The sequence below is a fragment of the Rhinoderma darwinii genome, chromosome 1 (genome assembly GCF_050947455.1).
Source record: "Rhinoderma darwinii isolate aRhiDar2 chromosome 1, aRhiDar2.hap1, whole genome shotgun sequence".
Lineage (NCBI taxonomy): Eukaryota > Metazoa > Chordata > Amphibia > Anura > Rhinodermatidae > Rhinoderma > Rhinoderma darwinii.
Genome location: NC_134687.1, coordinates 307,733,573 through 307,747,484, shown reverse-complemented (window position 1 = coordinate 307,747,484; position 13,912 = coordinate 307,733,573). Strand labels below are relative to the sequence as shown.

Genomic DNA, 13,912 nt, shown 5'->3' with positions numbered 1-13,912 from the left:
AGTGTAAATGCCTTGGATAATCAAACTTGTTAAAATAATAGTCACATTTTATTCCAGAAGAATAAAAAGAAAATAGTGGCTGTCCCTGGGAAGTCCTACATATCGCCCCAAACCTGGGATGTCAGATCAGTCAGTGGAAACTCGAATTCTAAACTACCCCAGTAAAACACAAGAGAAGCCTGTAGTGTACACTACGGGCATTCTAGGCCATTTATGGGGGCAATTTAAGAGGCACTAAACAAGCTGATTGTTTGTACATGCCTGGAAAGTTAAATCATATATCAAATTATTTCATATTATGAATACAAATAAAATAAAAACCATAACCTTCCAAATAGAAAAAAGCTTCTCCAGCACTTACATATCATTTTTTATTGTAGCAAAATATTAAGAACAGACACCGGAGAGAGCTAGTGCAGCCGTGCTTACAGGTTTCTGGCACGTAACAGCCCTGAAGTATAGCTATGCACGCCCTTGTAAGTCTGTCCTAATATTTTGCTACAATAAAAAACAATATTTTTAACTGGAGCTTTTTCTTCTATAAATCCTGGATACCGATCCTGTACAGTAAGCACCCCCTGCCCTGCGTTTGTGAAAATAAACATGGATGAGGCATTTGCCTCAGCCGTCTAACAAAAGTTCAAAACTGTTATGAGTTTTCTTTTTCACATTCAATGATTAGAATTATATGTTTTTTTTTTAACCAGAGACCAGTACATTGTGGTAGTGCTGATGACCGTTGCAGTTAGGGAGCGTTCACATGGAGTATTTTGGGCTGTTTTTGACGCGGATACCACGTCAGAAACCGCGCCAAAAATGGCCAAAATCGACTATATGAAAAAGCGACGTGCCCTTTCTTCGGGCGGTTTCATCTCTGACCTCAATGGGAGGCAGAAAAAGCGGTTTTCGCAGTGGTTTTTTTCCCGCGATCGAAAGAGTGCAGGCAGGTTAAAATCTGAAGGAATTTTGTGCCAAAAAAACTCCATGTGAACAGGGCCTTAAAGGTAAACTGTAAAGACACATGAATTTCATAATATAGGTACACAAACAGATGCCATGAGAAGTAAAGAATAAAGTTGCCCAGTTACTCAACATCAATCTAACTTTTCACTGTGGAATGTTGAAAAAAAAAAAGAGGAGACGTGTCTAGGAACATGCCGGGCGCAGGATACAACAGTAAACTAGTTTAGAGAGACCTGTCCTTCATAAAGGCCTCCAGGAGACTACTGCTGCCTTCCTGGATGCCACATACAACGCACCAGTGCAAAAATGGTGCTGTGGTACAATGGTACTATTATATAAAAACATACACCTGGCTAGCTATTGAAGAGGTTTGCCCAAGATTAGAAAAACAGAAGTTTTCTTCCAGAAACAGTGCCACACCTGTCCACAGGCGGTCTGTGGTAATCCGCCCCATTCACCGCAATGACGCTAAACTGCTATAACAGACACAACAAATGGACATCTGTAATACTGTTCATGGAAGAAAGCAGCCATGTTTTTGTAATCCTGGACAAGATACAATATGGTTATCACAACATATGAATGACCGGCATAATTATGCATAACTCTTTGCTTGACATACGGAGAACAGTGCCCATCTTATCTTATGTTTCACTTTGACAGGGTGACAAATCAACAAGCGAGAATCACGGTGCTGGAGGATGTGGAGCTTTGGAATCACAATAACTAGACCTTTGTATTCGTAATCGTGTGTGGGGGAGGGGGACAGGGAGAAGAGAAAAACATTGGCAATGAATTGAAACATTGTTTGGGTATGAATACTTATGAGTATTAGCGTGATAAATAAAATGCTTTAAAATACTTCAAGATAATTAAAAACAAGACGACAAGCCTCGATCAGTTTAAGTTACTAAAGTCACATGACTTCATGGCGAATCCTTTGCTGTAGCAAGAGGCTGTACAAAAAACTAGATCAAATATCAAAACCATTCCCATGAAAATAGAATTTATCCAAAAGGGGGAATAAAAGAGAGAGGGAAAGAATAATCCTCCCCTACCCCAACAAAACCACATTTTTGTGCACGGAAAAGTTTTAAAACATTGATAAACTTAAGTATTATATATATATATATTTATGGATATAAAATTTAAAAAATGCCCTTCTCTGTTAAATCTATTCAGTAGAGGGAAACAAAGCTAAAGGCAGATATTAAATATAGCACAAAAATATTGTATTGTAGAAGGTAATTTATCCCCTTATCGTGCTGTAGGGAAAGCTTGACCTTTTCCAAGCACCATTCACTTGGGGAGGGAGCAAATGTTACTTGCAGACAAGGGAGTGCCAACATTTTGCAGCATGTAGATCGGTCTCCAAATTCCAGAGTCACTAAACGGAGGACAGAAAATTCCTTTCCATCCGGTTAGCATGTCCAGAACACAACATCCCTTCATCAACTGCATTGTGCCCTTTCTTGCAGTTGCAGACCCTCCACCGTTTTGGATGCAGAGAAGAATCCTCTACAGTGAGTGCTGGATGTGTCTATTGTATACTTAGGGAGGACTTGGTCTTCACAAGAGGCTAGCCAGGCTGGTCGTAGGTCCATTCTGAGCCTGAAACTGTACGGGTGGCGATCCATCTGTCCACTGCAAAGAAAACAAGCAGCATCAGTTCAAGGTCTTTTTAGACATCACTACACGTCTGAAGCTCATCACTGGCCCGGACAGCCCAAGAAAATAGTCTGCAAGGATATCCTCAGCAGATGAATACTAAACAAACAGATCCGGTAGAGAAGTAGACACCTTTAAAATGACACAAACACTTTTAAAAACTTGTACTGGATTTCAATTGGAAGAACACTCCCCTGTAGTGGTGAGCTACGCCGAGCGTTTTCATCAATACCAAAAAATCGTTCTGAAAAACCCATTAACCCCTTAATGAGCAGGCCATTGTACATGTTAATGGCCAAGGATTATTTTTTGTTTTCAGTCACATTCCAAGAGTCGAAACTTTTTTTTTATTCTGTCAACGTAGGGGGGCTTGTTTTTTGCGGGACGAGTTGTATTTTGTAATTGTACCACTTTTAGATGCTTATAATATATCGATTAACTTTTATTAACTTTATTTTAGGAGAGAACTGAAAATAAGCAGCTATTCCAGCATTGATTTTCACGTTATATATTGACGCCGTTTACTATGCAGCGTAAATAACATGTTAACTTTATTCTATGGGTCAGCACGATTATGGGGCTACCAATCATATAAAGGTTTTATATGTTTTCCTACGTTTGCACAATAAAACCCCTTTGAGAAAAAAAAATGTTTTTGTTTTTTTTTGCATCGCCGCATTCCAAGAGCCAGAACGTTTTTTATTTTTCCGTCAACGTGGCCGTATGTGGGCTTGATTTTTGCGGGGCAAGGTGCAGTTTATTAGTACTATTATGGGGTACGTGGGACTTATCGATTAACTTTTATTTTATTTTTTATGCGGGGAAAGGGATAAAAAAAAAAGATTTTGCCATTGATTTTTGCGTTTTAATTAATGTGTTAAATTGTATTGTTCGAGTTCTTACGATTGCGGCGATACCATATATGTGTATGTTATTATTTGTTTTGACACTTACTAAATAAAACCACTTTTTGGGGAGGAAAAAAAGTGGTTTTAATTTACTTTTCCTTTTTTTTTTCATAAACTTTATTAAACCATTTTACTTTTTTTTTGTCCCACTAGGGGACATCACTTTGCGATCTTCTGATCGCTGATATAATGCTTTTGTATACTTTAGTATACCAAAGAATTATTGCCGGTCAGTGTAAAACTGGCCAGTTGGTGAAGGCAGACCTGGGGGTCTTTGTTAGGCCCCCAGCTGCCATGGAAACCAGACGCCGTCCCGCAATTTGCGGGGGCACCGATGGGGTGACAGAGGGCACTCTCTCCCTCTGTCAAACACATTCGATGCCGCTGTCGCTATTGACAGCGGCATCTAATGGGTTAAATTGCCGGAATCGTAGCGCGCTTAGATTCCGGCAGTTGGGGCAGGAGCCAGGCTGTGTATAACAGCCGTGCTCCTGCCGCTGATCGCGTGGGCAGTATCCACGCAAAACAAAGGAAGGATATATCCGTCCTTATGCGTGAACTAGCAGCTGCAGAGGACGGATATATCCATCCTTTGTCGTAAAGGCGTCAAAGAGGCTCTGTCACCAGATTATAAATGCCCTGTCTCCTACATAGTCTGATTGGCGCTGTAATGTAGATAACAGCAGTGGTTTTTATTATGAAAAACGATCATTTTTGAGCAAGTTATGAACAATTTTAGATTTATGCTAATGAGTTTCTTAATGACCAAGTGGGTGTTGTACAGAGAAGTGTATGAGGCTGACCAATCAGCACCAATCAGTGTCCTACACTTCTCATTGTTCCAGCCCAGCATAATCCACAGCACAGTGTGATTGTGCAGTGAAAGACACATAATGGTCAGTGTTAGTGTATCTTCACACACAAACTCAAAAAGGTCTCAAAATACTCACGCCACTAACTGTTTTCGCAGCGTTTTTTACACCTGTTTTTGGAGCGGTTTTCAATAGTCTACGAAAAACGCCTCCAAAAACGTCCAAAGAAGTGACCAGCACTTCTTTTTCGCAGCCATTTTTTTTTACGCGGCCGTTTTGAAGAACGGCCGCGTAAAAAAACGGCCCATCGAAACAGAATGCCGTTTTTCTCATTGCAATCAACAGGCAGATGTTTGGTGGCGTTCTGCTTCCGATTTTTCGGGCGTTTACGGCCCGAAAAACGGCCGAAAATAGGCTGTGTGAACATACCCTTATTCCTCATGTAAACATGGCTCATGATGAAAAGTCACCTAAAAGGTTAGGTACGCTTTAAGAAAAACTCAATAGTAAACCACTAACCGTTGTGAGATTGTGTTCAGGAAGACTGCAGGCTTCTATGTGGTCCTGTAGCAGCTGCTGGGAGAAGTTTTGATGCATCTGTGCAGCCTCATGGGCATCAATTGTATTTCCACACGCTTTATTCAGGTCTACATATCACAAAGAAATGCACTTAACACACAGACACCACTTCATCAAACTACAAGAAGGAATCATTCTGTTTGCTAATTGATACCAGCCTCTACAAAACAGTCCTGTGTAGGTCAAAGATCACAATAGGCCTTTTCCAATCTAACTAGATGTCACACCTCTGGAACTTATATAGAACTTGGTTCCTGCAGACTGCAAAGAAGGATTGGAGTAGGCAAGTAAAGCTTTTTATATTAAAGAGAACCTTTCACCTGCCCATACATGTAATGGGCAGGGACGCACAAACCCTGGGGCACGTTACATTTTTTCCTATCTTCTTCCGTTATTTAGATATCGGTGAAGTTATATTTGGCGCCCAGTATTTAAATAACCCCCTGAACGGTCAATGAGGCGTGTAATTGGAAAGGGGGTGTGTAACATCGATGTGACACTGTCCAATCAGCTACGGACAGTGCCACAGTGGGAGAGGGAGAGAATGCGCGCACAGCTCCGATGCCGCTGCCGAAGATAATCCGTCCGCCACGGAACAGAAGAAGAATTCACATTCTTCCTCTCCTTTTGTGTTCCGTGGTGGCGGCGGAGCGGAGGGCGCACACTCTTGCCAACTCTTGCTGTGACAGTCCGTAGCTGATTGGTCAGTGTCATAGCCACCTTACCAATTACACATCCCATTAACAGCGCAGGTGGGTTATTTAAATATCGGGCGCCAAATATAAATGGCACCGATATATAAATAACTGAGAAAGACAGGGATTGTTGTTTTTTTTATAGTGAAACAGGATTTGTACAGCCCTGCCCATTACATGTATTAGCACCTTAGTAATGGCAGTTATCTGTTTTACGACGTCCATTACTAAGGCGGGGCTTAGTGTTAGCCAGTAAAAAAGCTGCAACTAAATCCCATTATTACCCAGATACCCATCTCCACCAGAGGTATCGTGAAGAGTCGGGTACGATCCAGTACCTGACCATCTTTAGTGATGGTCGGGGGACTGGGGCAGCCTGGTATCATTATGCTGGGAAGGGCCAAAGACAGTGGCCCTTCCCACCCTGCTAATGCTAGGCTGCGGCTGTTTTATTGTATCTGGCTGGTTATGAAAATGGGGGGGACCCCACGTGGATTACAAAAATAAAATAAAATATATATATAAAAAAAAAAAATAATTATTAATAAATTGACGAAAAAGACATGGGGACCCCCCCATTTTCATAACCAGCCAGATACAATAAAACATAGGCCGTCAATTTTCAGGGACTGGAAAACCATTTAACACCCCCAAAATGACTCATGGAAAAAAGACCCCCCCCCCCCCCAGGTATTCATTTAATGACATATCAAAGATTTGAAAGTCTGCAGTGTAAAACGTCTGCAGCATGTGGACGAGATTAGTAAACATTGTAACCACCAAGTCTGTGTGTGTTCTTGCGGGAGGGAACACAGCCCGTAGCTGATTGGACAGTGTCAGAGCGAAGACATCACACTCCCTTTCCTTTTAGTTAGTTAGAAACACCCCATTGACCGTTCAGGGGCTTATTTACATATCGGGCGCCAAATAGAACGGCACAGATATGTAAAGAACGGAGGGAGTTAGAAAACATTTTTTACACCGTGTTTGTGAAGCCTTTCCTATAACATGCTGCACATGTTTTGTGAGGTGAAAGGTTCTCTAACTTAAAATCAAAAAAGGTTGTTTTTTATTTTCTCGTGCGATTTTTGTGGCGGAACCGCAGAGATTCAAAACATGCACCGCTGGTGAATTTATGAACGTTTTTTTTTTCTGCAGCATGTGGCTGAGATTTGTTCATATCTCATTCACTTTGCTGCTACTGTAAATGCTATGGAATTTCCACACAATTCCGTTGTGGAAATTCCAGAGCATTTACGCTACGTTGGAACCCGGCCTTAAGCAAGAAGCCACTAAGAAGTACCCTCTGCTATCAGCTAGCTCTAGCACAATAAAAGCGTTCGTCGAATCTAAAAAAAGAAAACCGTGGGAACAGAACACGTGCTTCATCCTGTATACAGACTGTTGCAGAATCGCTGCTCTTTTGTTGCGGGTTTTCGCCATTGAATTCAATGGGAGGTAAAACCTGCAACAAATAGCAGATGGCAAACTTTGCGGCAGAAAAACTGCTACTCCGACAAGGGGATAAAAAAAAAAAAAAAATGGGGGTTTTAAAAATAAAAAAAGTTTAACCCCTTGACACACCAGGATGTTCCTGTACATCCTGGTGTGGGGGTTGAAGTAAGGAGCGGGCTCACGTGCCGAGCCCTCTCCATACGTTGCGGGTGTCAGCTGTGTATTACAGCTGACACTTCGCACTAAGGGCCGGGAAAAGATAGAACTCTGATTGTGGCCGTTTAACCACTTAGATGCCACGGTCAATGGCGGCATCTAAACCGTTAGAGAGGGGACTCTGACAGTACAACACCCCCCCCCCCATTATTGTCATTGCAGCCCAGGGGCCCAATGGAGGCCCCCAGGTCTGCCTTCTTTCTGATCCCGTCAAGCGCAGTCCATGGACAGGAGCCTGTAAAAATGACGAACTGCGATACGTTAGTATTTCTGACTATCGCTGATTCACTAATAGTGTTAAAAAAAGAAGTTTTCCGTAGTGTCCAAAAAAATAAAAAACTGATCAAAAACTTGTTTAAAAAAAAAAAACAGCTCGTCCCACAACAAATGAGCCCTCACACTGCTCATTCGATAAAAAAAATAAAAAGGAGGATTTTAAGTAGTCACCGTAAAATTATTGTGGGTATAGTCTATTGGCTTGACACGAAGAACTAAAAAAGTGGCTCCTCCTACAGGATATACCCAGCCCACAGACACGAAGCTATTCAGCGTCTGCAAGCAGTCTGTCCGCACTGAAAACATGATTACAGTACGGGACAGTTGTCCGGCAGCGAGGCAGGGACTCCTAGCGCCGTACATAACTATGATGCTAGGAGCCCGGCTCTCTGCACTTAGTTCGGTCCGGGACTTGCGGAAGAAATACGTCCGTCCATTACGGACGTAATCTGCTCGTGTGAATCCAGCCTAACACATGCGTTGAGACGCTTGAGGTACCGGAATGATAACTCCTTGAAGGAACAGAAAGTCGATTGCTCGAAAAAAGGCTACCGTCTTGGAGGGGGACTGTGGAACAGCAGACAAAGAAAACGCTCTGGAACGAGGCTGGCTAATTACATTTTAATATACCACCTCCTTAACACTGGCATCCCAAATGTGAGAGAGCCAGACATCCTTGAAGTGCCTCCCACCATCCTCTCAGTGCTTTTTCTCCATCTCCCAGATGAATGGCCAGCAGTGTTACATTCTTTACTAAGGGGACGTTGGTGGGAGAGGTGTTAAAGGTGCTCCTTAGGCTAGTTAGTGACAGAGGAGCTGACGTTCTTGTCTCACTTGTCTTCACAAGCAGGTTGGACATTGGTGCATTTGCCCACCAAGGAGAGGACACAGGTGTCAACCGAAGTCCCATCTTCTTGCTTGATGGGAAAAAAAAAGTTAAATCTTTGGTAGAGACTCTGTTGCTACCGGCAGAAGGGTCTGCCTCTTACGGACACTAAGCGAAGACTGAATAGTTCAGTGTCTGTGGGCAGGGTATATCCTGTAGGAGCCCCTTTGTTAATTTCTAGTGGCAACAGCATATACCCACGGTCTGTGTCCCCCAATGTAACCAACAAGAAAATAAAAAGTTATAGTATTTAAATAGTTTTTCCTTTGTAAAAGTGGTAAAAAAAATAAAATATTTCGGTATCACCATGATTTTGTTGACCAGCAGAATAAAGTTAAGTTGTTGTTACCACCTCACGGTGAAAGACGTAAAAACGAAACCCCCGCCAAAAGATGGATGAATCAATTTTTTCCAATTCCACACTACAAAGACTGTTTCTTTCCGTTTCCCAGTACATTATATGGTACTTTAATTAGTGCCAATAGAAACTACAACTACTACTGCGCAAAAAAAAAATCCTTCACACCACTATTGAATGAAAAAAATAAAAGTTATGGCTCTTGGAAGGCAGGAGTGAAAAGATGTATAAATTACTGCTTCTCTTCGCTTTCCCCACCGGGTCCCCTCAGCATGCTGCAGCTCAAACAACGTCCTGATGGTGAGCAGCGTCAGGGCCTTATAGGTGGCGCAGCGCCCAGCATCGGTAGCGTGTATGAGCCACAACATGCTGAGGGAGCTTGAGGGAACTTTCGGGAGAAGTGGAGCGGGATTATACTTTTTCTTTTTTGCAAGTTGGGGACACTTGGGCCTTTTGCAACTATTCTACACCAGAAGGTCGTAGAACGGTTCATACACTCACAGCATTGTTCAGATATCACGTTAGAACCCCACTGTTCCTTTAGATCATTGGACTATATTAAAACCCTTATTGTATTACATATTAAAAAAATAAAACACGCAGGAACAAAACAAGGAAACAATTGCTATAAATTGGCAGAAATGCCTAGACAATTTTGTATTAGATATATCATCACCAATGGAAAGTAAATTAGGAGACCTATGGGCAATTGTGTACACAACTATTTTCTGAACACTAAAAGACTTGACTGCCTCATTACAATAGCACAGAAGCTAAAACTTTAGAAAAATAAAATGGAACATATCTGAAATAGTGTAATACAAGACGACGCAGTGTTAACCTTACCTCTAAGCAGAGCGGATGACCATAGCTGTACAGACATATCTGGGATCTTGCTAGCCAGCTGCATGGCTGGCACTACCATATTGTTGCTCTCCTGATGGCAAATTTAAAACATTACAGATTATAGCACAGATAAGCCTGTAGATGGCTGTAATGAACCAACTGCAAACAAGGCATTTTAATCTATAGACTATTTGTGACCACTAAAAGACAACCTACAGTTTACCAACTTACACTAACTGACCTAAAAGTAAAATTAGAATTTATGTAGATTATACATAAAATTGATGCTTGAGATTTATGAAGCCCAGGGGTATTCAGGTTCAATGGAAAAACTCCACTAGTCTGTGCAATTTACAGAAGATGAAAATATACAATTGATAATAGACAAGATTGCACATTGCATCCTTAGATCTGTAGGGAAAATCCAGCCTGATCTTACCCGGTGATTTCCCAGTACATAGAAGATGTGGCCAAGAAGCACCAAAGAGCATGCGGTTAGCCGATTCAGATCCTCAGCATTTGACATCTTTAAAGTTTCTCGCAGAAATCGCCTGTAATGTAGAAAACACATTTTAAATCCATTTTTGGTTTAGCACAACTGGTCAAAAGCAAGACTTAAGTGTTTTAATAAGTTTGCAGGATACCTGAATTTGAATATTCCCTTAAGGCTACATTCCCACGAGCGTGTCCGATTTGCACCGTATTTCCCGCATTTCATGTCAGTTTGCTTTGCGTGTGGCATCGGTTTTTCACATTCGTGATTATCCTCTGCAAGCACTTTATTTTTTATTTCTGACAGCAGACTGATGTCGTCCGTGTGCTGTCCATGTTTTTCACGCACCCATAGACTTCAATGGGCGATAAGATCCGCAAAAACGGATCAACATAGGACATGCAGTGAGTTTCAGGCAACAGACACACCTACTGCGTGAAACATCACGCATGTATGAATAGCCACATTGACTCGCATGGGTACGCGTATTGTCAATTCAACGGACAGCACACGGATGCGGAACACGCTCGTCTGAATGAGCCCATAGCTGGTAGTGCGTTACCCCCATGACATAATAGGACAGACGTTTACAAAGCTCACAACGAAAAACCTTGAAATGTTATCAGCTGTATAGGAAACATGAGAACAGACCATATAAAAGGGAAATCGTTCTGCCACTGATGAGATTTCTAGAAGAATGTAAAAACTATGTATATCATGTGGCCACGTCAGCAGGATGTAGACATTATATAGTAAAACTGGATAATAACGCACAAGAGTATTTGGTCTGGTAAAACAAATACGAGAACTGAGCAGAAACCCAAAATTATAGGCACAAATTAAAATGGATTTCCGTCACGATGAGGCAAAAGAAAAAGAAAATTGTGATTAATGAGTCATGACGCTGTGTGTAAATATGCACAAGCCAAGTGCTTTTTTAAAAAAAAAATAACCACTTACTTTGCTTCATTATATCTGCCTTGAAAGAAAGAAAAAAGCCCCCGTATATAGAAGGCAGCAGCACGGAGACAGTGTGAGCTACGGGATAGAGCAGAAAAACGTGTTATTGTGGAAAAGCGATCGTACAAGAAAGCACAGCTAGAAATACATTTGAAGTGGAAAGTTGACATACACCTTTTCATTATATGGTGAACCAGTGTATGATCTTTTGCTGGTATACTTTTCTAATTGTGATTATTAAATAAGTTGTTACAAAGGACATTTACAGTCATACGTTTACATACAGCTCAGCCACAATCATTAAAACTCAGTTTTTCACAATTCCTGACAATTAATCCAGTACACGTTCCCCCACTTAGGTCAGTGACGTCATCGTGCCTATCTGCGCCGAGCTGCACAGACCAGAGAAGTGTATGACGCAGATTGGTCAGAGTCATACACTCCTCCGTACAACGCCCAGTTGGTAAAAAGTAAAAACACGCCCAGTTGTCTATTCAGAAACTAACTGATTTTTGCAATGTTTTTTCCGTAGACAATGCAGGTTTCTTTTTTTATCATTTTTATTCACATCCTTTTTGCTATTTTAGAATGTTTAGGCTTAAAGTTTGAAAATAATAGTAAAAAAATAAGCTTTATTACTTTTCAGCTATTTTTTTTTTTGGTAACATAGTTTTACCCGAAAATAGACCTTTTATTTGTGATCGCCATTGTCTACCAGAAATTTTAATATATTACATGTCTATATTAGGGTAATTGGGTCAGGTCTAGCGTTACAACAATGATTGGCGGGGGGAACTTTTTTTTTGGGGTGGGTATTTTGTGTGTATTTATTATTCATTTTTTTGCACTTTACTTTTATTACTATGGTCTGTCCCTCAAAAGGTAAAAAAAAAAAAAAAAAAAAGACCTTTGGGGAACTTTATATATATTTTTCTTCCTTTTACACCATCTTTTCCCCTGTATTTGGAGCTGCACAGCAGCCCCAGTTACAGGGGAAATCAGCCCTCTCATAGTGACGATTGTCACTAATAGGGCTGTGCTGGGTCTAGTAAGACCCAGCAGCAGTCTGTCACTAACGGCACCCGGCGATCATGTGACCAGTCACATGAACATCGGGAACAATAGACATAGCGGCGCGGCTGCTGCCTCTATTCCTATACACAGCGTTCATTGAGCGTTGTGTAAAAGAGATCGGAGAAAACAGAAGCAGCGAAAGCTGCTTCTATCCTCTCCCCAGGGTCCCCGGCAGTCACTGACAGCCGGAGACCCGACATTCAGCTGCCCGATCGCGCGGGCAGCAAGTTAAAACCCACGCCGTAAAAAGTCTATGGCGCGGGTTTTAAGGACCCTGACCGCTGGCCGTAAAAACACAGCCAGCGGCCGGGAACCAGTTAAAGCACTATGAACCTATGTATCACTATGCTTGAGAAAGGTCCTATTGCAGGACGGAAACGTCGCACTGATGTTGACTGAATAAACCAGTTTTTTTTTACCTTCTACTTGAGTGCTGCAGGATCTTTTTTCGTATACATGATTTAGTCCAGGGTCAGGACTACTTGCTTGGCACCCGCACATTGGTTCATTGTGAGTGCCGCTGTTAGATATATATATCTATACATTTATATTTAAAAAGATGCCTTTAAACAGCATATATGAGAAGTGAGCCTTCCCCAGCCCCCCTAACCTTTTGCTCCAGTGGTGACATGCAGTAATGGAGCTGCTGTTACAGCAGTACAAGCTCCATCTACTCAACCAAACATTCAGCCTGTTCTCACTCTCTGAAACTGCCTATAGCCCTGTCACTAACTCATACTGTCCTCAGAAAGATCAGCATGAACTCAGGAGCCATATAGAGCTGTATACAGATCATTCATGTTATGGAGAAAAAGCAAACATCTGTATTACTGATCTGTGTGAAGAACACGCATTTCTTGCCATAAAGGAGGGTGGAAAACCTCCAAGGGACTATATGCTATGTTAACAGAGCAGACCTATTATATTGTAGTAACTGAATGCCCTATCATGGAAAAAAAAATTGCCGTTTTTTTCCCCGGTTAGGTTTTCTGTAGAAGCTGTATTAGGGAAATTTCCTAGAACTGCTTTTTCAAAAGGAAATGTGGCAGAAGTTTTGGAGGCCTCAAAACGGAGGACAGATTCCATTTAAAAGGGAAAAAAGTAAACAAAATAAAAACAAAAAAAAAACCAATAAAACAGTCTATTTAACCTGTTTCACCAGCATTTGTACACATCATTAAAAGTACACATCATGCATATATGAATGAATGCATACATACATAGATCAGCCATAACATTAAAACTGCCTAATATTGAGTAGGTCCCCCTCGTGCTGAAAAAACATCTCTGACCTAGTTAAGGAATGGACTGCACAAGACCTTTGAATATGTCCTATGGTATCTGGCAAATACACTTTAGCGGCAGATGCTTTAAGCCCTGAGAAGTTGCATGGTAAGGGCCTCCATGAATCAGACTTGTTTTAACACTACTACATCCCACAGTTGTTTGATCAGATTGACATCCTGGGGAATTCAGAGGCCAAGTCAACACCTTGAATCCTGGTGTCATCACTTGCCTGGGTTTGAATGGTGGTGTCGACAGGATACAAGACAGAATTCCTGACTCTTCCCCCTGGTCAGTTTTTGGTAACTCTGCCTCAGACCCCAGAGCGCGAGTCCACTTTCCACAGGCTGTTCGCTCTTCTTTAGGAAGCGATCACCTCCGTTCCAGTCAGAACGTTTCCAAGGATTCTACTCTAATCTCTTCACAGTCTCCAGAAAGG

General features: G+C 41.6%; 1 protein-coding gene across 4 annotated transcripts in view; it reads right to left on the bottom strand.

Moving 5' to 3' along the window:
* Positions 1–618: 618 nt before the first annotated feature.
* The window catches only part of MAU2 (MAU2 sister chromatid cohesion factor), a 43,958-nt gene continuing 30,664 nt past the window's right edge, over positions 619–13,912 (bottom strand). For all 4 annotated transcript variants that reach the window (XM_075825495.1, XM_075825496.1, XM_075825497.1 and 1 more), the window contains 5 exons: positions 11,116–11,193; positions 10,102–10,213; positions 9,663–9,753; positions 4,871–4,998; positions 619–2,607 (listed from right to left, as the gene is read on the bottom strand). In XM_075825495.1, the coding sequence (XP_075681610.1) occupies positions 2,533–2,607; positions 4,871–4,998; positions 9,663–9,753; positions 10,102–10,213; positions 11,116–11,193 (484 nt within the window). In that variant the 3' untranslated portion in view covers positions 619–2,532. The remainder of the gene's footprint in view (positions 2,608–4,870; positions 4,999–9,662; positions 9,754–10,101; positions 10,214–11,115; positions 11,194–13,912) is intronic.